Raw genomic sequence first — 25986 nt, forward strand, 5'->3', positions numbered from 1 at the left:
GCCAGGGGGAGATGCGGAGCTAGAGCCGTGTTGGCCGCCCAGGCTGGCGTGGACTCACAGAAACGTGGCAGATCTTTGAGCTTCATCTTACACACTTAGGAGACCTTGTCTAGCAAAAGAAGGATCTGGGTAAAACGGTGTGTTTGCACCTTTCCAGTTTTAACTAAAACTGACACCCTGTTCTCTTACTTTGTATTTTGGTTTCAGAGCTCCAAACGAGAATGGAAACCATTGGAGGACCGTAGCTGCACAGATATACCATGGCTGCTGCTCTTTGTCCTCTTCTGCATTGGGATGGTAAGGACACTCAAGATAACCACACCTCAGCTCTGGATGCAAGGGAATGAAGGGAAACTTTGAATGTATCTGTATGGGTGGATTGCCTCTCTTCCCTGATGTTTATAATCTAGATAAGTGGAGGGCCTAAGGTACCATCAAGGGATTTATTTTCGCCTTTAATACAAATCAGTAGTACTTGCTATTTTGTCTATTTTTGTTTTTTTTTTTTTTGTTTGTTTGTTTGTTTGTTTTGAGACAGGGTTTCTCTGTGTAAAAGCTCTAGCTGTCCTGGAACTTTCTCTGTAGACCAAGCTTGCCTGGAGCTCACAAAGACCCACCTGCTTCTGCCTCCTGAGGTTGGGTTTAAAGGCCTACTTTCTTTTGTTATGATTTTTCTATTTTCTTTTTCTTTCTTCTCCTTTTTTCCTTTTTGTTGTTGTTGCATGAAAACTGAGATAAAAATTATGGAACCAGTGGGCATCTTAGACCCTTTACCCAGTTATTTGAGAGAGTCAGATCATTTGATGCACGTTTCTTTGAAATCTAATCTTGAGGAGTTAGTTGAAACTCCTGGGTACCATCCCCTCCTGTCACACAAGCCTCATGGTTATTTGTGGGCCAGCCACTTCTTTTCTCAGAGTTGGCATTCCTTTAGAAAAGTGAATGTTGAGCTGTCTGCTATCCACCACCCTTCGAATTCTCACAGTTTTGAGTTCTTCCTGCAGGGGAAGACACTGCCTAGTGCTTTTCCCCTCACATCAGTCCTAGGCCCTGGTCTGCCATCAAGCGTGATGAGTCTGATGGAAATCAAGACTTCCGGTAATTTCGTACTCTGTAGAGAGGACGAGCAGCAGAGTCTTGGTTCAAGGTGTGTTGGGTATGTGGCATACCTGTTCTGCCTTGCCAGCGTTGGGCATTCATGGCTTTGGTTGCTACCAGAGCACTAGGCTCCAAGATAATAGACATAGAGCTGCGTTAGCACTGTCTGGTGCTCAGAGCTTCAAAGGGTTTATCCCCATCTGGCCCGTCACCCTCAGTTTATAGATTGAAGCATCAAACCTAATGGGGAAGAGGACCATCCTTAGGCTGCACTCCTAGCGGATGGAAGAGCCGTTTGCCCAGCTCTGCGCCTGGTCAGTGCTTTCTATAAACCTTTCCCTCTCCATCAAGGAAGCTGCCCAGTGGCATGATTCTCCATCCCTTAGTCTCTGAACACAGCAGCCCTGGTCTTGTAAGCTGTATTTTCAGCCCCATCCTCCTGCCCTTTCTATACAGGTTTGCTTTGGAAGTGCTGCTTTTTGTCTGTCTGCAATAAAAGGCGCCAGGATTCCTTGTTTCTCTGCATACCACTGGTGTTACCTGTGACTCACAGGACAACCATCATCTAAGCTAGAGCCACAGCTGAAGTCAAGGTTCTAGCCCCAGCAGAGGAAAAAGAAACAATACATTTGAATGAGACATGATAAGCTTAGGAAAATAAGGAGTATTTGGTTAAAGATAAAAGGACACTTCCCAGAAATTTAGGACGCGTAGAAAAGGTCAGAAATGTGAGCTCAGGCCTTATGAAGTAATGTTCAGGAGTTTGCTTAGTTTAGTGGAATGATGTCACACAGCATGTGTGAATATTCATGAAAGACTCTGCCTAATAAAACCAGCCCACAGCCACCGTAACCCCAGAGCAAATGGCAACTGACCTTCACAATTATGTTTGTAAAAACATGTGCCTTGCCACCCAAGGTGCTTTTGATTTTCTGTGCTCAAATAGCCCAGGAAAGTGCAATCATTAATGTTAATAGACTGATTTGGGAGTTACTTGAGCGTAAGGAACTGTTTACTGAAATGTTTTAATGCAATGGTAATTAATATAATGTCGATTTTATCACGATGGTAATTAAGACCCACTGTGTGTGCTTTTAAATACAGGCACAGCGTTATTTGTTTTGGAGTGAATCTTTAAATAGGTTACTTTCCCATGGAATTGAGCTGATGTCAAATCTTGCCACGAAGTAATCTAACGGTTGCGTTTCCATTTTACAAGCACAGCTGAGAGTCACTGTTTGGCTTCTGGTGTTTGAGTTGGTTTTGTCTTATATGATTTTTCTTTCATGCCCTTTGAATTTCATTCTGTAGTAAACCATATCTCAAATGCTCAGGGTTCAAAGTTTTTCATATTTCAAAATTGTAAAAACATTGGGGTAGCAATTGAGATGGCTCAGCAGGCGAAGGAACCCTCTCCCAAGCCCGGTGAGTGAGTTTGGTCTGCAGGATTCACATGGTGAAAGGATAGAACTGGTTCTTTGAAGTTGTCCTGTGACCTCCATGTACGTGTAAGCATGTATGTATGTATGTATGCATGCATACGGACACAAATATAAAATTTAAAAATTGAAATATTTTGCGCGCGCACACACACACACACACACACACACACACACACATAAAATATGATGAAGTATCTTGGGGGATAGAACTCAAGTCTAAACGTAGAATTCCTTCATGTTTCAGATATACCTGATACTCATACCCTGTAGGTAGTTTTATATAGTTTTGGCTGCAGTTCTTCACAGGAGGTCACATGTGGGATTTTTTCCTGTGAGGCCCATGCTGGTGTTCAGAAAGCTCCAGGTCTTCAGGCATTTTAACCTTTGGGTTTTTAGATAAGCAGTGTGCAGTCTGGATTCATTTTTATTCTTCTAAAAACTCTTTTAGCAGTGTTGTTTTCCACTAGCTTTAAAATAATTCTTCATTTATTTTATTTTAATCATATGAGTGTTTTGCTTGCATGTGTATTTGTGTAGCACACATGTGCCTGATGCCTGCAGAAGTCAGAAGAGGGTGTTAGATCTCCTGGAGCTGGAGTTGTGGATGGTGGGAACTGCCATATGGGTGAACTTGGGTTCACCCATGGAGTTGAACTTGGGTCCTCTGCAAGAGCAACAAATGCTTTTAACCACCAGGGCCATCTCCAGCTCCATCTGGAATTTTAGTGTGAACACCCCACAAGCCTCTGTTGAACATTATTAATCTGTGTATCTCTCTGAATTATACAGTGAGATAGAGTGTCCACAAGTGTGTCAACAAGATATAGTGATATTCAGTGTTAGCTTATCTAGTAAGTGGCAAAGATAGGAGCTTTCCCTATTCTTTTCAGCAGCTCACCCTGCTTTCTCCTTTTATAGGCCATTTTCCAGTCATCTTGTAGCCTAGTGTTCAAACCTTTATTACCTTGATACCTAGGCTCTTCTTAGATAGTTTAAGACCATGTACTTTTTCACCCCCCTTCATTATTAAATCTTTTATTTGCATGTGCCCACCTCCTTGTCACAATTTACTCATTTTTAATTTATTACGAGGTTTTATCTGCCTGAATCGTCAAGAACTTACTTTGTTTTGTTTTCAAGGTGGGGTTTCTCTGGGTAGCCTTGGCTGTCCTGGACTCATTTTGTAGACCAGGCTGGCCTTGAACTCACAGAGATTGGCCTGCCTCTGCCTCCCCAAGTGCTGGGTTTATAGGCGTGTGCCACTGCACCCGGCACTTAAGGTAATTTTCAAAGTACATTGTTAACAGTCTTCTTGAGCTGTCAACATTTATGATTGAACTTAATTTTTTGGGGTAGTGGTGCAAAATTTTGTTGGCAAGCTGGGCTTCAATTCGTACTCTACCAGCCTTAGCTTCCTGTGTGCTGGGTTTACAGGCATGTGCTGCTGTGCCTGGTCCCTGTTGACTGGAAACTTGCAATCCTTCTGCTTCTGCTAGGATCACAGATATGTCACTGTCATCTCTGGAAATAATGTTGCACTTCCAAATTCCTGTTTTCAGCTTTCTATATTGAAAACATTCTATTTTCCATCAAGTAGTTCTTAATTCTACTTGTACATGACAGTCATCTGGGATTTATGTTAAGAAATCTCACCCCTCAATTCCCCATTAGTGGTTATGCCATAATCTCTGGGTGCTGGTGATCAGTCAAGGGGGAGACCCTGGCAGTACTCCGATGAGTCACAGAGATGATTTAGGAAGATGTGATATGACTGGGCTCTAGAAGGATAACTCTATTAAAGGTGGCTTGGAAGGCAGAGGAGATTCTAGGTAGGACACTTTGGAGACTAAGACAGCAACTCAAGCTAAGAAACTCACCTAAGGCAAGAAACTCAAAAGGCACTGAGTGCCTTTTTAAAAGGAGAAAAGAAAAGAGATGAAAGAAGGAGGCTCAGTAACATTAACCAGTTGTTACTGTGGTAAGTAGGCTCATAAGATTTATCAGTGGCAACCACGTGGTGCGGTGGGGAAAGTAGTTAGCATGATTCTGTGGTTTTTGCTCTAGTAATTCTTGGTGGAATTTTTCAGCTTAAATCCTAACCCATTTCTCCTAGATTCCCAACCATGGTTTCTATATCTACCAGAAATAGTCACCTATTTTATGCCCTGCAAACCATTCCCTGATAAAAATGACTTGGACCAGCTAACAGGCCTGGTAATCAGGACCTTCACACTTTATTCTCTTGGGGAGATATGTGTGAAAGGAGGGGGCTGGGGACTGGAGGTCTGTTTACCACAAAAAGGCAGGAACAGGAGCAGCTTGACTGGCTCTGTCAGGAGTGTCCACCATGGAAATGAGTCCTTTCTTTCTCACTCAGAAGAGTACACTATCATGATCATCTTCCACGCTACACAGATTCAGTGAATCGCCACAGCTATGTACATTTTCTAAGATTTTATAGTGGCAGCGTTATCCCCAGGAGAAGGAAGTTCTCAAGAGATAGACTCACGTTGCTCCCTGGGATCAGGAACAATAGAAGACGTTTTTGCTTAGGACATAGAGCTTTGGGACAGTTACCTTGTTTTCCAATTGGTGTCTGAGACCCACTGAAGAACTTAGTGGCACTTCTCCCTTCGGCCTAGCCTTGAGCAGCTGGGTGAGGGGAAGGCACGTAAGAAAGAACAGAGAGTCCCCTCATTCCCAGTGTCCAGTGCAGGCCGCAGGCAGCGTTCTTGGTGGAGGCGGCTCGTGTAGGAAAGCAGGCCATGTGGCTGGGGAACTGTGGAAAGAGAGTGTGGCTTTTGGTCATGTAGAATTTCGAAAGAGTACACTATTGGGAAAGCAAAGGTGGACTTTTGGAGATAGATCTTGGGTCTGAGCTGGATTTAGGACATAGTGTCCCTTTAGGGGCCTGGTTAATTCTGTAGCATTAGTCTAGTTCCCAGGGCAGGATGTCTGCACCTCATTAACTGGGGGCGAACATGCAGCACAAGCTGAGAGGTTCAGAGCACCAATCTGGTACCTGCCTGATGGGCCGTTCTTTGCCAGGATCATAGACTCAGTGAGTGTTTTCAGAAAACCACCAGAAGGTTTTTGGCCCAGGTAACTACCCAGTTTTTGTTAGGTCCATTTTCTTCTTTGTTCTTTTTAAAAATAGTAGTAAAAAGACAAAAAGCATGTTATGTACTGTTTTACTTTCCCTTTGCTTTTTGAGACGGGATCTGCTATGTATTCTAGGTTGACCTTATACTGCATAATCCTCCTGCCTCAACTTCCTGAGTGCTGTGACTATAGGCCTGGGCTACCATACCCAATACCACTTTAGCAATTTGAAAGTACTTAGTTCAGTTAAATACATTTTCTAAAATCGACTTTTTTTTTCCTGTCACTGTAGTAAACCAAATGAATTATATATTCTCCCTGCAGTCAGACCGTTAAGTTGTTGTTGTTTTCCTCTCTATTTGGGATGTGAAAGAGCTTGGACATAACTATAGTTCAGTCTTTTACACTAGTAAGGACACAGGCAGAGAATTCAGTTTCTAAGGTAAATCACTGCAAAAGCCAGGATCAGTTCTCTGAGTTCCTTGTCTGGTTTTGTTGCTGTTTGTTTTTCTTTTCCTCCTTTCTCTGTCTCTATGTTCTGTGAAACTGAGTCTTAGATTTGGATGATTTCTTTCTTCCTGTGTCTTTTTTTTTCTTAAAGAATATTCTCATTTCTTTATTGTAAGTTTTGCCTTTGCATATACTAAAAAAAAATGCTTATTGCATAGAAGTTTCCGAGACTTGTCAAACATTTTTTCTTCCTCTTAGAGCAATACATTCTATTAAACTTTAAAGGAATCTGCAAATCAGTGTACTGACAAAAGCTTTGCCTGCGTGAGTACACCTTTGTGCCAGGCCTTCTAATCTGACTTTATCTGCTAGATCTGGATCTCCGTCCCAGTTTCAGATTCTCAGAAGAGGAGGAACAGAAACTAAGTATTATCCCACTGCTTTAAAAATGTGTTGTTGGGGAGACTGACCCAGCTCCGATTGCCACATGCAAGTGCTGGTGTTTAAGAAAGAGCTAGGCGGGCTGTGCTGCCACGAACTGCTGACACACAGCTATACTGTTACTTGTTTCCCCCACTTAGTATTTTTGCGACATTTTTGGCATATTCACATCCTCCTCCTCACCTCAGGTTTTTGTTGGACCCCCACCCCCACACCTAGTGAAGACCATCTGTTCTGCTTGGTTGCTTAGTTAAAGTGTAGGTGTGAAAATCAAACACACACACACAAAAGTGTATCCTGATGCACAAGTCTAAGCAAAAATTCTTATTTTAGTAACATTATCCCTTATGACAGGGGAGCAGTGGAGCTTCTTATTTGCAAGTCCTCTCATTTTGGTGATATATTATTAGTAGCTGGGTCTTGTCTGTGACCCCTGTCCCTAAGCTCTGTGCCTTTATCTGCTTTTAGTCACCCAGGATTTTGTTTTGTTTTGTTTTTGTATTTCTGTATAGTTCTAGTTGTCCTGGATTCATGTAGACCAGGCTGGCCTCGAACTCAGAGAGATCTATCTGCCTGCCTCTGCCTCCGGAGTACTGGGATTAAAGGTATGCACCACTGCACCAGGCTCTGCTTTTAGTCACCTAGTTTTGTCAGTGGTCTGTCTGTACCTCTTTACCTCACAGTAGCAGTCCCCAAAATTCTTCAATGGCTTAGTCATTTCAATATTTTTGTCACGGTGCCCTTCCTTAGTGATAGTGATAGTGATAGTGACTGTGGTTTGCTCCACAATGACAAAGTCTTTCTCTTCCTCCTAAACATTCCCTTCTGTGATGTGGGTGCCTTTTCCCTCCTCTGTCTGGAAAGCCATTAAAGTATTGAATGTATTCTGAAAAGTTTCTCCTACCCTGTTTTAATTTCATGTAGTGTATTTTTTTTTCTCCTCTGAATTTATATCATCACCTGCATTTGTATTTCAGTGGTTTTCTTCTTAAAGAGATTGGAATTTTAATTAGATTTGGCCTTGTTCTACATCATCAGTGCTTGTACCAAGTGGGAAGTCCCTAGGATGATTGTTGTGTTTTCTTTCTCCTTATTATCTGCTACCCACCCCATCCCCCCACTCCACCCTTGCAGCTTCTCATACTCTTTGATCTAGTACTTCTGGGAACTTCTAAGAACTTTAAATGACCTGTGTAAAAATACGACAAGGTCGCATTTTAGCATACATATGTAACACTCATAATTTATCCCCTGCCATGACCCGGAGGAATGTGAGGTGGCTTCCAATAAAAAGGGGGAAACCCATTGTGTGGGACAGTACTATTCTAAGACAATCAGGAAGAGAAGTTTTAAACCACTTAAAGGAATCTATAACAATGTTCCTATCAAATGTAAGGAAAGAAAGCACCCATGAATAACAAAAGAAGAACATACCTTTTAGTAAACCATTTTACTGCTCCGGACTTCTAAAGTTTAATTGTGACCCAAAAGTGTTTTGTGTAATAACAAAATTACTGACATTATTACTCATTTTTGCTCCCCCAACCCACAACATCATTTTTTTTTCGACATGAGGAACAGAGCAAGTTTTGTCACTTCCTGGTACGGATGCTAGTCTTTGCAGGCTGACTTTACCAGTATTGATCCCCCGCCAGGTAGCAGACACTTAGCCAGGGATTGGATCTGTGTTATCTCTTCCAGTTCTCATCATTATTCTGTGGGATAGACGTGCTCAGCATTAGAAATGGAGAGAGCAGAGTGTAAGTTGGTAATTGGATCAAAGGCACCCAGGTAGTAAATGGTAGGGAGAGTCCAGACAATGAGCTCATTTAGAAGCAGCAGCCAGCGCCCCACAGTCCCCCTCAAAGGCATGTGGAACCTGAAGGCTTGCCCGCTGACTTGTTCCAGATCCACCACCACCCAGGCACATTACTGGCTCGTAGGTTGGAGACCAGAGCTTTTAACACAGGGATCTTTGGGAGATGTTCTGGCTCCTAATGATAGAACAGTCTCCACTGTAGCCTGTGTGTCTACCCTTCCTTCTGTTTGCTCGGTACACGGTTTCCTAGTTTGGAGCTGAAGCATATGCTTAGGAGGGTGAGCTCGTTTGAAAATGTGTATGTGTATACAAGAGTAATTTTTTTCATACCTTAGTATTGGGCTGAAGTCCATGGATAGGACTTAGCATTCTTCAGTGTTGGGAGGAGGGGAGAGGGAGTGCTGTAACAGGGGAGCGGCCAGCCAGGCCTAGCACTGGTGCTGGTGCTCAGCTGTTGCTTTGAGGAAATGAGGTGCTAGCATTCACTTCACATGTGTTGTCTCTAGTATGTCCTGCAACAGCCTTTGGGTTAAGTGGTTTCTAATCCCAGTTAATAGATGGATAAGCTGAGGCATGGAGGATTGACCAAAGTCATACTCAGAAAATGAAGTCACCAGTGTCCCGTTGATATCGCAAGAGTGTGCAGCTTCAAAGTCCACAGTCTTTCATCCATGCTCCAGTTTCTAATGACAGTAATGAGCTGTTTAATAAGCTCGTACAAGGCCATTTAATCCTTACCCCAGCTTGAGGCGCTACATACTCTTTATGTCCATTTGTCAGGTAAGCCAATTGAGGTAGAAAGTTGGTCAGCATCAGAGACTAGGAAATTGGGCGTGGTTTCTGTTCTCAGTCCACTTTCTCACTAAGAAAGTATGGTTTTAGAAGTTTCTACTGAATAGAGCTATGCTATCATCTTTTTTATCTTCACAGTGAAAGTCAGAAGAGCTGTTTAGAAAAAAGGGCTATTAGATTATTTTTAGGCTTTTTGGTGAGTATGAGTGAAGGAGAAAATGCTTTTCTCTGAGGAATTGCATGAGATGGGAGCATGCACCTCTGCAGCCCGAGATCCAGCAGCACTATTTAGATAAGAATCGCTGGTTCTGTCACTACCTCCTTAACCTGACTAAAGATAGCAGAAACGGGTCCTCCTGATGACCAGGTCCCATTACCTCTCCCCTGTCCCTAGTACAGCCATTATCAGACATCTCTAGTCTTATTTGCTGTCCTTATACCCACTGGGCTGTGGTGGAGTGCTGGCTACCCTTGCTTTGTTGTGTTCAGCCTCTGCCTGACTCGGCAAGCACCATGTGGTCCAGAGTGTCTACAGTTTGCCTTTGAGACCAGGGTGAAGCATGTTCCCATGAAATAGGTGACCTTTACAGTACGTGAGGCCAGCGCCTCACTTATCCTCCCTCCACTCTTCAGTATTAAGAGCAAGCATCATGATGTAAGTCTTGGCTCTTACACAGCTTTGCCACAGGAAGGACATAAGTGTTGTGTGCTCTGAAGTGATAATGATTCAAACCTCACATACTGTTGTCTGGATTTTAACCCCCATTTATCCTTTGTTGTTCATTTAATAGAACCCCTTTATGACCAAGTAAAACTAACAAATGATGACAACTGGCTTTGATTCTACACTCTGATGTTTACTAGTTGTTGTGTTCCTGGGTAACTTATTTAGAATTAGAGAATGAATGATAAAGTCCCTGCATGCAGCCTGGCTCAGAGCAGGTGCTCAGTAATGCACTGCCACAAATGCAAAGGCGATTGTAACCCAAGGAAGGTTGTATTTGTTTTCTTTCAGTAGCAAATGGTATTTCCCTGTGGACTTCTTCATGCTGTTCCTATACAGACCAGGAAAAACAGTGTAATAGTGTTTGCTATAAGAAAATATAGCTCTTTGTTCTCTTCAGCAGACAAAAGAAGCTCATTATCATACCAAGTAGTGACTGTTGCTATTGAAATGGTTTATTTGTGTGTGTTTTTTCTGTTTCTTTCCTAGGGATTTATTTGTGGCTTTTCAGTAGCAACAGGTGCAGCAGCAAGACTAGTGTCAGGATACGACAGCTATGGAAATATCTGTGGGCAGAGAAATGCAAAGCTGGAAGGAATACCAAACAGTGGCCTGGACCACACCCACCGGAAGTGAGTAGACCCTTGCATGATGAAACTTGGAGGGAAGAACAGGAAGGCATGGTTTTCTCTGTACCTTAAAGATAATAATACCTATGGGATATTTTCATATACTTTCTGTACGAGTATTTTTTTAAATGGGGTAGTTAGTCACTGCTGCTTTCATTTAACAAATACGTTCTCCGGGAAACAAAATTAACTGCCTTGTTAAATAGGCTACCTTGAAGTTTTACTGGATCAAGAAAGTCTTGATTTGAAAGGGTCACTCCTGTGCTGTCTTCCCATTAGCCTTTGGGTTGTGTTCTACTCCTTAACCCAAAAAACAATGTTCTTCATATTAAGATTATACTTAGTAGGAGACAGATGGATGATAATGATATCAAAGCCTTAAAGTTATATAGTAAAATTTCGTGATGCATCATTTACAAATATTTAAGCCTTTACAGTTCCATGAACGGCTACATCTTTTTTGATAGTCTGTGAAAATGGTTTTGGGTTCTCAGTGTTATGGTGAGGATGTTGTGAAACTCCTGACTTTAATTGTCCTTTTTCTTGAAGAGTTATTTCTAATACCAATGGGGAAAGTATATTTCATATAGTAAACACATTGTATGTATGGTTGCTGTGTAATTTTTTTAGGCTGTGAGTGTATATTCCCTCAAACTTCATTATGTTATTTCAAGTCCAACCAGGACTTCAGAATTAATAAGTCTAATTGCAGGCTAACAAGGCTAATTAATCTAATATACTTTCTAGGAAAAGTCAGAATAGATTGTAACAACTTATTATTTTGCAATTCTGGTTCAATGTTGGCCCCTCTGTCTAAGGTGTATTTGATGATTTCACAAACTTGAAGAACTTTGAATAGTTATCCTCTTTTAGAGACAGTCATCCTTCTAATGAAGAGGAGATCATGCAGGTCAGATAAACAAAGTTTCAGGTAACAGCAGTGAATATTTTCATAGCTTTCCTCAGTTGACAAGCATATACCACCCTGCAAGGCAGGAGTAACGAAGGTTTAGCCGAGGTGACTGCCAAGGCCAAGTAGCTGGTCGGTGAGTAGCGGAAGATCCAGTACAGTAAACATCTTTTCTCCTGTGCGTCTGCATCCTGCATCCCTGGAAAGATGCGGAGAATGAGCCTTAGCAGTTTAGAAACTTGTTTCATTTGTGCTTCTTTGTAATTGCCTCATGAAGTTAATACATAATTTAGACCTTGGGTCAGCTTTTATATGAAAAATACCACTGTCTTTTTTTTTTGTCGACTTTTTATTTTGGAAATAATTTTGGACATGTAGAAGTTGAAAAGCTTCAATTTATTCTATTTCTAAGGTAGCACCTGTGTCCTGAGAAGTTAAAATCCCCAAGGCTGTTAAAGTGGGCCTGATCTCTGCTACTCTCCACCCAGGACATAGGAGGGAGGGGGGTCTCTTGCTTTAGTACACTGTACTCATGGCTTGCTTCCTGACTTAGTAGTGACTCTCATGTGTATTTACCTGGTACTGCATGGTACTGCTGGTACTGCATGGAAGACATACAGGTACCAGCCTTCACATTTAACTCTGTGGTGTTTAACAGGCTTGGGAGGGACCACCAGTTTCCAAATGTTCTATTTTATGTATACATTAGCCTCTAGCAAATAGAAATTTGATATTATTCTAAGAAAGAGTCACTTTTCTCTGAATATTTAGCCTAGTCAAAAGCCGTTCATGTTTAATTATAGGGATTTTCCAAGTAGTTTTTTCTTAATGCATTTACACATATTTAACATGTATTTTTGTGCTTTTTTGGTTTTTGGTTTTTTGACAGGGTTTTATTGTGTAGCCCTGGCTGGCCTGAAACTCTCTAAGTAGGTCAGGATGGCCTTGAACTCACAGAGGTCTGCCCGCCTTATCCTCCCCAGTGCTGGGATTTGAAGGTGTGTGCCACCATTCCCACTTCCGTGCTTTTGGCCCCCACTTCATCTCCTTTGCACTATTACCATTTCAGTGCAGTCCAGCCAGGCCTCTCTGTCTGTACCTGGTAATGAGTTGCATGATTGGTAGAATTTTGGATATCTGTGTTCAGGTAAGTCTACGTATTTGAACTTGGTGACAAGAAGACAGCATTCTTTGTCTGCCTTAGCTTTTCTTCATCCTCTTCTTCCTACCACATGTCCTGGCTGCCTTTGTCTGCAGTAGTCTCCTTGTCCTCGCTGGCTTCTCTGGGCTCCAGGCCCTTCCACGGTTAACGCGGCACTCTTACACCTGTGTGGTGTCTGACACCGTGATTGCCTGGTCCTTATTTGACCTCCACATGCATTTGTTGAATAATGCAGCAACAAATCCTCTAAAATCTTTTCATGAGTATTATTCCTTCTACCAGAGTTTTTTTTTTTTTCTTCCCATTTTATGTAGCTAAATTCTACTCATCCTTCGTCTCTGAGCAGAAAGGTCACTTCCCAGAGAAGCTGTCTCTGGCTTTACAAATTAAACTGTGAGACTGACATGCTGCCGACAAAACGAAAAGAGGCCCCCACCCCAATTTTAACTACCCATTTCAAAGTATACTCTCCTTGCAGCCTTTAATACACATAATTGCACGATTTTTTTAAATAATTTGTCAAAGGGGTGTCTCTACTAAATGCTGTGAAAGCAATGAGGCCTGTCCTTTTCAGTGTTGAATCCTTAGAGCCAGCGCAGTGTCAAGAATGAAGTAGGCAATCCATTCGAAGCTTGCTGAGTGAGTAAATAAATTCACTCTAAGGAGTGAATTACTGAGTTTGAGGAGCTGAATATTTTAAGATTATTAATGCGTATTGCTGAATGGATTTTCATAAAGACTGTTGCATTTACATTCCCACCAACAGTGGCTGAGATTGCTTTATCTTTTCGAGTATTATTAGTTTTTATTCTTTACTAATTTGATAAGCCACAGAATAGTGCTTTATAGTTTTAATTTGCATGCCGTTAGTTATTAATGTGTGTGCAGCCCCCTCCCCCCACTGTTAGCCTCTCATGGCGACTGTTGTGCTTACTGTATCTATTCTTGGCCTTCTTATCTCTAATCAGTTTCGTCCTTTATGCTGTGATAGGATTAAGTTCTTGAAAATAGGGCTTTTATTTTGCCATTTTCCTCTTCAAGAGCCTTTGCTTTCCTGCTGTGGTCTGTAGTATCAAAGATGAGCCCACTCAGCCCCTGCCCTTGCAGGCTTTTTGAGATCTGGACCCATTTCACCTACGGAGGCCTCTCCCAGTGTTCCTCAGTGGGGTGTTATGACGGTCTGTGGATTTGATCGCTGCCACTCGTGTGCTGTTCCTTTTGCCTGTCTGCTTGTCCGAATCTTTGAAACCCTTACAGCAGGCCTTGCAGCTGACCTTTTTATGAAGTGTTTCAAAATAACCCTATTCCGCAGGAAGCTTCCCTTGACTGTGATTGCCTGAACTTTGCTGTCTCACTTGTTGTTCTATTGCCTTCAATTTGCTCTCTAATTATATTGTGTTTCTCATCTGCCTATTAATTATTGGTTGCTAGGTAACAATATCATAAATTTAGTGGCTTAAAGCAGGACACATTTGTCATGTCAGTGTCTGTTGGTTCAGAAGTTGAGATGTAGATTGCCGTAGTAGCACTTTACTCCATCAGAGCCAACAAAAAGGCATCTAGAGAATCTTCTAGAACAATGGAAGTTACACCTCTATGAATTATAATTATGGAAGTAATATCATAGTAGAAAGTTTGCTCGCCATATAGAAATTTCCTATATGTGCTGTAATCGTGGAAGTGATGTATTTCATCTTTGCCATTTTCTGTGGGCACAAATGTCAAGTCCACTCAAACTCAATGGAAAAAGAACTCCATAAGGACATGAACAAGAGTCAGATAGGAGAGGCCTCCAAGACTGTGTCAGGTCCTCTACCGCACTCTTCTTCCCGGAAGCAACATGTTTTTTTGTAGCTCTCAGATCTGAGTACTTCTGTTCCTTGATGAGGGCTTATTTAATTGTAATTATCATAGAATGCGGGAAGTCAGGAGAGAAATGGAAGAGGGGTCAGATCTGCCTTATTATAACCAAGTGTTTAAGATACCAAAAGACTGTAAGAATTTTCTTATTAGTAAGGAAAAATCCTATTTAATTGACCCTTTTAGTTGTAATGTTTTTCTTCCTCCTCGTAATACGTTGCATCTGATAGTGTATTTCTTGGAGTAATGGTGTCACACAGAGAACTGCCCCCCCCACCCCCACATCCAGTGTTTCTGAGGTCCAGGATAGCCTCCACTTCAGATGGAATTAAATTCATTTCTGAATTGCTTGCTTGAGAAACTAAGACTTCCCTGCATAGAAGCAAAATCAGATATAAGCCTAGGTCTGGATCAACTCGGATAAGCTCATTTGTTAGAGCACCGTGGAATTCTAGAGTAGGACATTATTTTTCTGACAAACACTCGTGAACACACGGTGACTTACCTTGTAGCTGAGCCACAATGATGATATTACACATAGTGCCTTAGGCTTAGAGCCAGAATTTTGATTGTAGGGAGTCGGTAGTGAACTAATAGGCAACTCTAAAGATAAATCTCTTCTGCCATGTTCTAATTGGCCCATAATTTTGGATCTATAGCATATAAGCATCCTTAGAATGTACATGAAAGTTACTGCTATCATTATTGTAAAGAGAAGGATTTGTTAGCCTCCCAGGCTGCTCTATTGCTTAGGCCTCAGGTGATGGCCAAATGGACAATGTCGTCGCCATGTGTTGGTGGAATACGTTCTAGGAAGAGTAACATCTGAAGACAGAAGGGCTGGTGTCCCTGTGGGCAGAGCAGGGATGCAGCAGCTTATGTTCAGATGCCTGAACCCGTTCAGGGAAATGTGCTGATACAAGGGGTCTTCCTTGTCAGCCTCTGAGAGGAGGCTTGAGGTAGTGGGGAGGACTTGGTGTTTCCACAAGAAATAGTCTCATGTCTTGAGTGCCCAGAGGAGAGGGTATGGCAAGGGTGCAGAAGATCTTAGTGTAGGGAGGGAGGGCATGTTGTTAGTTGAAGCATTCTTTCTTGAGAACTTTGCCCTCTTCTTGCACACCCTCTTGCTTAGTGTCGACTTTATTTCTAACTCTTAAGAAATTTAACCAGTATATCTTACTTACCAGCATTGATTTCTTTTATAGATTCTGAAGATGTGTGTTCTCATAAATCTAATTTTCATCTTTCAGCCTTTTTTCTGAGAAAGCTATTTAAAGTTCCAGTTACATGACCCTAAACAGCCTCTCAGATTTGAGATAATCTGTGTTAACAGCGTGCTTGGAGTTAAAAGTCTGAGGAGGAGGATGTCATCTGTGTGTGAATAGTCAAAAGTGGGAGTATCTTATTTGGTGCCTTCTTTCGAATTTTTTTGCATAATTTTTTTAGGAAATGGAGCGAAAACAACCAGAATGCAGAGAATTTATCTTCTTAGTTGTGCTTATTTTCACTGTAAGCCAGCAGCTTGCTGTGCCTGTGCTAGAAGGGACTTTGAGGACATTGAGTCCCTTTATTATATGAGTAAAGGACCTGGCATCTAAGAAACATGAGCAACTTGATGGAGATACATAAACATACTCCCTTATATCTCCATGGAATTGTTCCAGTACGTACACGCTTGCAAATACCAAAATTGGTTGCTGCTTACATCCTCGTTATAAACAACAGAGTATTCGCTTATAAGCCATCCATGTCCTTCTGTATACATAACCATCTCTGAGGTACAACCATTTTTGAGGTACAAATTCTTTGTACCTCATAGTAAAAGAAGTAATTTTGAATATGACAATAGCAATGTATTTTCTCTCTCTCTTCTCTATGTGGTTAAACAAACACATGCAGAGACCAAGGCTAGTTCTCTGATTGTCCTCCATCTAGTGGCCCCTGTTTAGCATCTGTTCTGCCTCCTTCAAGCAAGATGACAATTCTGGGTTTGTAACTTTTTCATTCTAGAGATTCCTCTCAACATTTAAAGATGGAAACAGTTGTTAGGTAACAAGGAAACAGGTTATATAAAGTTATAACCATGGAGACTTTGGAAGAGACCAAATCTATAAGGTTTTAAAGAGTTTGAAGGCAATCACAAAATTCTTTTTCTTTTGGTGAAAGAATGTGAACTGTGGTAGTGAACTACATTATTCTCCTTTCATAGTTTCTGTTTTACTGTTTATATGTTTAATGTTTGTAGAATCATACCTACAATATAGTTCTTAAGTAGGATAATTGTTTCGTGAGTACTGGTCTTATTTTGGAGGAATGCTGTGGTTTCTTTGAGGACTTTAATGACCACTGGTCCTCCTTATTGGTTAGATATTCCATACCATCTTTCCTGCACTCCAGCTCAACGATGAACTTGTGTAAGGGCTATATGGAAAGTTATTGATGACCGCATACTACTGTGTGGAAGGTGTTTACTCTTTAAATGATTGCCAAGCTTTCTGGGCCTATACCTTGCCTTCTGTTTTTCAGAAAATGTTTTTCTTTAGTAAATCAATGTGTAAAAACATGCTTTGGTTGTGGCTATTATTTTGTTTTTGAGACATTCTTACTTTTAGGCTAGCTGACCTCATATAGTCCCATTGCCTCAGTCTCTCGGATGCTGGGATTACAGTTGTGTGCCCTTTTGCCTGGTGTAATTTACATCTTTTTTGGTACATTTTAACAAGAGTTTTCAAATCTTGTTCACTGAAAATCTTTGGTCCTGTTTGAAAAAAAAAAAAAAAATAGGCAAAATTTGCTTAAAAGGGTGTTTTAAGATTCTTTGTGGCCTAGTGCCTATAACTGGGATTTTTCTTCTTCCTGTTGACTTGACCTTAAATTGCTGTGTGCTCACCTTTATTGAATATTCTGGCAGGGCGTGGTAGCACAGGCCTTTAATCCCAGCACTTGGGAGGCAGAGGCAGATGCAGGCAGATCTCTGTGAGTTCCAGGCCAGCCATAGCTATGTGGAGAGACCCTGTCACCATCCCATCTGCCCTCCCCACCAGTATATCTTTTCTTTTGAGGCTAGAGAAATGGCTCAGCAGTTAAGCACACTGACTGCTCTTTTAGATGACCTGAGCTCAACTCTCAGCACCCATATGGCAGTTCAAAATTATTTATATTAGTAGTCCCATGGTATCCAATGCCCTGATGTGCAGACACGCAGACAGACAAAACAGCCACATACATTAAAAATGAATGAATGAATGACAGAATTAAAGAAAATTCTGTTTATTTTATTTAGCCCCTACCCTACATTCATTGAAGATTAGTTGTGTGTTACAGGCCACTTATAGCGATAATAAAATAGTAAGTAGCCTAAGTGGCTAAAGAAAAGGAGAGTTTACTTAAAATTCTTTTTCTTGGTCATCTTCTTTAGCTCAAGTCTAAATCTGGGTGTCTAAGCTTTACATATATTCTTGAGTCTACATAGACTTAATATTTTATCTCATGGAAATTGTAATTTGGTGAAAGAAGTAGAACTTCATAAAATCAATCACAAATACTCTAGGTGGAGGAAGTGTTACCAGAGAGATGTCTTAGGGCTTAGGAGCTTACAATGGAAGAACAGGTCTGAGGCCCAGCAGACCCTGAAAGAGTGCTTTTGTAGAAGCATGTCTATTGGCATGGACTGCCCCTGTACATTATTAAGGGAAAATCAGTTATAGAGCAGTGTGTAGAGGCCAGTTTTATTGATGCTTGTACAAAGGTACATGTCAGTTATAGACTGACATGGAAATCTTAATGCTATTATTAAACAATAGATAGGTTTTATTTTCTGTATGTATTTTCTGTATGTTATTGTTTATACATGAAATGTATTATATGCATTAAACTAAATACAGATTTATTCATAGTCCCTGTCCTTGAAGAACTCATATTCTAGCAAGGAAGACAAAGGCAGGGGTAAACAGTTGCAGCAGCTCCATCCTGCATGAATGCTGTCCATTGACACTTCGTGACTCTGCCATCCTGGGTTTCTAGTCACCGCTGGTGAAGAGAGAAAAGTGGGGTAACAGTATGAAGGAGCAGAAACCCATTATGTTAATTTACTTATTGTTATTACAACAAATTGCTATAACTGAAAACAATGAGGTTAGGGGGCTTGAGAGATGGGTCAGAGGTTAAGAACACTGGCTGCTCTTCCAGAGGTCCTGAATTCAATTCCCAGCAACCATATGGTAGCTCACAACCATCTATAATGAGATCTGGTGTCCTCTTCTGACCTGCAGGTGTATGTGCAGAAAGAAAGAAAGAAGGAAGGAAGGAAAGAAAGAAAGGTGTTTTATAAATCTGCAGTTGGTACTTGGCTGGTTCTCTGTTCCAGCTTTTCCTAAGGCTAGACTCACAATGCTGCAGATCTGGGGAATGAGTCATCTTTCCACCTTATTCTAGTACCAGGAATTCAGTTCATGTGGCTTTAGGACTGAGGTCCTGTTTCCTTGCTTATTACACAAGGACTCATTTTCAGCACCTAACATCAACCTAAGAGTTCTATACCTGTATCTGGCTCATGATACCTTGCCTCTGGTGGCACTGGATGAAGTCCTTCCCATGATAAGCTTTTCCTCTGGGCAGCTTTTTGGTTCTAAGTTAAAGAGCCTCAGCCAGTGATGGAGGGCTGGGAACATGGTAGTTTTAGTCAGATGTAGAGCTCCAGTTTTGTGGATGAGGTTCAGGTCAAGGATTCCAGTCTGTCAGGTTGGGGTTCTTGTGGGCTGGGCTAATGCAGGGTGAGGACTGCTATACATGGGAAGGAACTTCTAACCATCTCATGAAATAGAAGCAGCTTGAAGACGAAAATGTAGCTCGTTTATTCATTGTACTGGAGCTTTACTTTCACAGTGTTCTGCAGAGCAGCCTAGCAGCTGACCTGCTTCTTTCCACAGTTAGTTTCAATAGGGAACTGTGTTCTCAATATGCGGTATGTTCTCAGTCTTTTGAGCATGTTTGCTCTGAAGGAAATCACCAACCCCAGTCTCCCATCAAATGCTTTCAGATGCCAACCTCAGCTTGCTGCCTCTTCTGGTTTAGCGTGAAATGAGAAGGAACCATAGAGACCTCACATGAACCTGCATTTGTACACTTCCTGTCCCACAAGCATCATCAACATTCAGAAACACTAACAATCCAACGCTAATGAAACGTTGGATTCATATATTCAAGTTTTCCACACTTTTGTCTCATAGAAAACATTAGAAGTTGTGAAATCTTAATTTTCAAAAGGTAAGTTTATGAAGGCATATTTGGAAAATAATTTTTGTTATATTTTGTGAGCCCATTACTTCTTAGCTTTAATTTAAAAGAAATGTAATTTCTAGTGGGATTCTGTCCATTATCATAATACTTCCTGTGACTAAGACTGCTAGCAGTAGCAAAGGACACAATCTGTATACTTCATCTTTAGGGAATACAGGAGATGGAAGCCAAAATTGTTCAGATTCTAAATAACAGAGTTGCATTCCATGAATGCAGCTCAGGTAGGGTGATTAGTTTCCTTTGATGCAGGACTAACATACACACTTGCCATATCTAAGTTAGGCAGCTGGTGTCCATGCTTGCTCTGTTGGTTCCTTGTTAACCTGGCAACATAATGATTATTTTAAAAGCTGTTGAGAGACCTTTGTACTATACTTGTAACATACTTGAGATAATCATTAACCACCAACGAGGAGTTTCATTGTTTTGCACCTGTCTGTGGATGTGAGTGTATCTGGACCTGAACTGAGGGCACCTGGGGAGCTGAAAGGCATGCCGTTTTTCCATGACCACCCATACGTCCGCTGCTGGATGTAGGTTCAGAGCCCAATTACTGTTGGGCTCAAGAATTTGTCAGAGGAACTCACAAAAGTCACTGAAAGCTATTATAGTCATGCTTCTAGTTTACTCCCCAGGAGGAACACATTGTTCTTCTCCATAGAAGGAGGGGAACAAGGTGGAGTTGGGGCACACCACTTGCCTAACAATGATGTATAAAATATGGAGATGGGCAACTAGGAAGCTCACTTGAACCTGGTGTGTGCTATTTCATCGTCAGCATATGTAGATGGCTTAGTCTTAAGCTCTCAGCATCACAGGTCACAGGGATACCACCTGATCCCAAATGCCTGGTCTACACAATGATGGTGGTCTTTCTAGAATAATCTGTCCCTAAACTGTCCTTACAGTATCTACCCTCATCGTAGACAGTGTTGTAAGGCTGTGTGCTGTGACCCAAGACCCAGTGGAACGAAGATACTCTTAGATGTAGAGAGTAACTCCCAAAACCAAGAGCAAAATTGGGCGCCTTCTCTAAATAAGGTTGAATTCTTACCTGCTACCAGTGGCTTAGATTAGGTTGGTTGGAGTTTGCCAAGGGTATTTTCAAGAAGAAATTTTAAATACTTTATTTTATGGTTTTATCGAGGATAATATATTCATTTAGATTTTGGTGAGTACATACAATTAAGCACTGTCTACAATGATCCACACCTCTCTTGTTGCTGGAAAATAACCTTGTGCCCTTTCCTAGTCAGCCTTTCCTTGTCCTGGATAACCCAGGCAGCCGCTGGTCTGCTTTTTGTTAATACAGTTTAACCCTTTTTTTAATTTTTATTTTTTTTTATTTTTTAGAGGATTCTTATATGTGAGAGCATGAGATATGTAGTGTTTTGTCTGAATCTTTTTTTTTTCCTTTTTAGTTTTTAGTTTGTCTGTTTTGCACCACCATACCTGGATTTTTTTTTACTTTAAAAAAACATAGCATAAAAATGTTATTAATATTTTATAAATATACCAATAGTTTATTCCTTTTAAAATTGCTGGGTAATATTTCATTTTATGACTGTATCATATTTTACTTATTCAGCATTTTTTTAAAATTAAAAAATACTTTCTTACTATCATGAGTAAAGCTGGTTTGGAAGCTTATGGACATGATTTTGTAAGGCCATACATTGCAGTATTCTTGGGTTGATGCTAAGATTTGGATGTTCTCACATTGTTTCAGAGTGGTTGCACCATTTGCATCTCAGGAAAGTGGGAGGTTCTAATTGCTCTGTCTCCTTGTGGCATTTTGTGTTGTCTATTTTTAGATATTCTGGTGGGTGTATAATGGTACCTTATTGTCTTGTAGTTATAATTCACATTTCATTTTTCAGTCTTTCTATTTGTTCTTAATTCCCATATTCTTAATGACCAGTGATACTGAACATTTTTTAAAGTAGTGACTGTTCATTTATCTTGTGACATACTTATGTCTTTCACACATTTTTTTCCCTCCCATCCCGCCTTTCACACATTTTTTTTAAAGCAATTTCGTTTTTATAAAAGAATTTCAATCATGGTTTACAATCTCAGTACAAGTCCTTTATGATCTGGATACAAGACCTTTCTTTGTTGGTTACATATTTTGGTGATATTTTCTGTAGTCTGTGTTTTACCCTTTTGTTTTCTTGGGGAATGTGTGGGTGCTCAAGAAGACCAGAAACAGGTGTTGGGTCCCTTTTAGCTGGAATTACAGGCAGGTGTGAGTTACTAGATGTGGGTGCTAGGGGTTAAAGTGGGGTCCTCGGGGTTAAAGTGGGGTCCTCGGGGTTAAAGTCGGGTCCTCGGGGTTAAAGTGGGGTCCTCGGGGTTAAAGTGGGGTCCTCTGTAAGAGCAGCAGGTGTGCTCGGCCACTGAGCCCTCTCTTTGTTTTCTCAGTGGCATCTCTGTGTGTAGGCTAAAGGTCAGTCTTGAGTGGTGTTTCTTGTGAGCTGCCTTCTTTTCTAGATACGGTCTTTTGCTAGGACTGTTAAACTAGGGTGGCCAGCGAGTGCCAGAGATCCTGCTGTCTCCTCCCGGTGTTGAGTTACAAGTGTCCTTTACCACACTGAGCTGTTCGCCTGGTTGTGCAGATTGATCTCAGGTCTTGGCTTGTGCAGCGCTTCACCCGCTGGGCCATCTCCCCAGCTCTCTTACGGCATCTTTTGACAAGGGAGGGTTTGTGCTATTGTCTGTTCTAAGAATTTATTGCTTTTCCCCAGAATCACAAAGATTTTTTTCTATGCTTTATTTAAGAGCTTTTAATATAGTTTTTGTGGTTTGTTTGTTTGAGACATTGTTTCACTGTGTAGCCGAGACTGTCCTGGAACTAAATCTTATTTTTGTGAGTACTTTTAAACAGTTTAGATGAGATGAAAAAAGTAGACAAGATTGGCAAGTGTCCCAGCAACATTTATCAGAAGGGCTTGTTATCCCCATTGGCACTTTTTCTTGACAATTGAAGTTTGAAGGCATAAAAGAAGTCTCTAGTAGGGTCAGCTACCAAGGTTATGTAGAGACAAATAATTTACCTGAAATAAATGGGATGCTTCCTTTGCATACTGTTGTTTTAAATAACTAGTTACAGCAAATCATATAAGAAATAAATGGGATGTATATATGCCATTAGGGAGAAAAATAATACAATGTGGCCTGTTTAGCAGGTGCAACAAAACATGCGTAAACGAGAGGCTTAAATTGCAAGTTATAAAACATATGCCTAAATAAATTCAGTCGTTTATTTTGTTATGCTGAAAAATAATGAAAAAGAGAAGTATTCTCTTTTTAAAGTCTTTTTGTGTACCTGCACACACATGCATATTTACATGCTGCCAAGTGCAGAGAATTATAATATTTTAATAGAAGGAAAGCAGAATAATAATAGATATGAAATCTCCTCCTAGTGGGTAGTGTTAATGCAGTAAATACAACAGTGCAACCCAGGTTAATTTATAGATTTAATACAGTACCAGTTAAGACCCCAACAGGATGGTGAATTAATCCTGGTTGGTGGTATAAATCAGAAAATAAAAAGCAGATATCAATTTTTCTCAAGTGAAAAATCCTTTTAAAAAATTATTCTTGCTCACAAAATAATTTCAGAGTATTAAAAGTAGACATGTATATTGTAAAACAGATGGTACCTGAGAGGGAGTGTTTGAGCCTTGCAATAGGTTTGTTGTGTTTGATAGGTTAGACCAGGTGTTTAAGCTAAGTGTAGTTACTGAAGCCGATTACCAAACTACCAGTTTCTGGTTTTGAAAACAGAAAGAGGGGCTTGTGGGTTTCACCAGAGGATGAGAACCAGGCAAAGAGGATGAGAACTAAAGCCACCAGGCAAACACTGTAAGTCACGTAAATAGACCAGGTGTAAGATGTTAGGAGATACTGGGTCCTTGGGACTCCACACATGATGATTTTGTGTGGTTCCAGCTAAGATACAGAATGTAGGTATAGGAGACTTTGATGCTAGGGTTGTTTTTCTTTTCGTGTGTGTGTGTGTGTGTGTGTGTGTGTGTGTGTGTGTAAGCATGTTTTGAGTGGAAACGGTTGTATGTATGGATACATGGAAGTCCAAGCTTGGTGTTGGGAGTCTTCTTCCACCTTATTTTTTGAGAGAGTTTCTCAGTTTAACCCAGAGCTCACCTATGTAGTGAGTGAGTTATTACTGACTTACTCTGTGTCTCTGTCTTCAAACAGTGGAATGACAGGTAGACCAGCATGCTCACCAGCTATTTGCGTGGCTTCTAGGTATCTGAACTCTGAACTCTGGTTCTCTCCATTTTGCAGCAAGATGTTAACTGCTGAGTCATCTTCCCATCCCATTTTTCAAGTGAGGTCAGATACCTGTTGACAAGTTAGAGTCTTCTTTAATACATTGATGGGTAGCACAGGTTAATGAAGAGTGAGGAGAGCACATAAACTTGTTAGTCTTTTAATTTTGATTTTATATTTTTAAAGGTTTATCTTATTTTATGTTTATAAATGTTTTTCTTACATGTATGTTTATGTATCGCATGTATGTGTGGTACCCACAGAAGTCAGAAGAAAGTATTAGGTCCTGTGGAACTGCTGTTAGAGATGATTGTGAGCTGCCATGGGAGTGCTGGGAAGTAAACTCAGGTCTTCTGCAAGAACAGTGCTCTTCTGAACCATCTGTCTAGCTTCGATTTTAAATGTTAACACTTGGAGAGATAGAGGGGTGACTAAGTAGTAAAACACTTACCTCGCAGGTCTCAGGTTCAAGTTTATCTCCACCCCACAGAACAATAAAACTATATACTGTTGGCAATTGATGTGCTGGCCAGACAAGACATGGGATTGAGGATTTCTCATAAAGATTGTATATCTATAGTTGCCATAGGGAACTAGGGAAACAGTGGAGGGATTGCTGTTCTAGACTAAATCATGTTCCAAGAATAAGAACTGTCTAAAGGTAGGTACATACGGTCATGGAAACTAAATGGTAGTAATATATTAAAACTCAGGAGTAGAACATGTAAAAGCAACTGTCACTTAACAAAAAAAAAAAAATTAAAAAAAATACTGGGTTGGATGGTAATGTAAAGAATGCTATATGTAGTCTTATTTTGATCTCATACCATACAAACTAAATTCCAGATGAAGTGAATATTGTATGTCATATTGAAGAGGGGATAATTTGTACATTGTTGAAACAATAAAGAAATTAAGTCATAACAAGGTTGGCATGTTTGATTATGAAAATTCTGATTCTCTAATGAAAAGATAAAAGCAATATAATGGAAACCGCATTTTTAATTTTTCTATGATGAGTTGAATTGTTCATGGAATTGAGAACGGAGAGACAATTAAGGAAGAATTTGCACTGTAAGGAATAACAACAGTAAAACTTGGCGCTAAGAGCCTTGTTGGTAGTATGGCCATGCAGTGGTGTTTGGGATGAATAAATGTGACATATGAGCCTTCACACTGTGCCTGGAGTTGTGAATGTTAATTGCTATTTGTGGCCTGCTTCTCCTTTTAGTCCAGATGGGAAGGCGTTTAGCCCATGTTACATGTGTGTACTTACAAAGCTCTTTTCCATATCCTCCCCCATTGATTCTCACTTTCGTCCTGGGAAGTGTTCAAGTTTTCCTTAGTGAATGCTTTCAGGATTCACTCTTCCATAGTTACAGAGCCACAGTTTGGTCTTGTCATCACCTGTCATTAATCTATAAAATCAACTCAGCTAAGTTGAAACCGCCTTACTTTGGCAACAAGCTTGTTTTTGCAGTGTGCATGTTTCGTTTTGTTTCATCACTGCATCTATTCTTTAGCCTGATCTTTGGCTCCTATATTGCCTCCTAACTGATCTTTTGTCCTTGTTTATCCTTACTATTTAACTTTTTTTTTTTTGTAATATTTTTTTCATAGTGCTGCAACAGCATCTAGTGCCTGTGTCTGCCTCTTTGGTACAAATGGATAGAAATCTGTGATGGGCGAGAGAGTCAAGGGATAACTCTCCAAAGGAAAGGAAAGGCAATGTGCATAAATAGTCTTTTGAAAGGGCTGGAGAGATGGCTCAGTGGTTAAGAGTACTGGCTGCTCTTCCAGAGGACCCAGGTTCAATTACCAGCACCCACATGACACCTCACAGTTGTTTGTAACTCCAATTCCAGGGTTTTTGACACCCTCACACAGACATACATGCAGGCAAAATGCCCATCCACAGGAAGTAAAATTTAAAAAAATTTTTTTGAAACATATTGAATAT

The 25986-nt window shown here is 40.7% G+C and overlaps 1 protein-coding gene across 5 annotated transcripts in view; it reads left to right on the plus strand.

Moving 5' to 3' along the window:
• The window catches only part of Slc44a1 (solute carrier family 44 member 1), a 177252-nt gene that overhangs the window by 39959 nt on the left and 111307 nt on the right, over positions 1 to 25986 (plus strand). For 4 of the 5 annotated variants that reach the window (XM_060379916.1, XM_060379915.1, XM_060379914.1 and 1 more), the window contains 2 exons: positions 208 to 297; positions 10358 to 10500. In XM_060379916.1, coding sequence (XP_060235899.1) covers positions 208 to 297; positions 10358 to 10500 — 233 coding nt within the window. Of the gene's footprint in view, positions 1 to 207; positions 298 to 10357; positions 10501 to 25986 lie in introns of those variants that run through there. The other variant, XM_060379919.1, reaches the window with a different exon arrangement.

This window comes from Meriones unguiculatus, chromosome 3 (genome assembly GCF_030254825.1).
Source record: "Meriones unguiculatus strain TT.TT164.6M chromosome 3, Bangor_MerUng_6.1, whole genome shotgun sequence".
NCBI classification, from domain to species: domain Eukaryota; kingdom Metazoa; phylum Chordata; class Mammalia; order Rodentia; family Muridae; genus Meriones; species Meriones unguiculatus.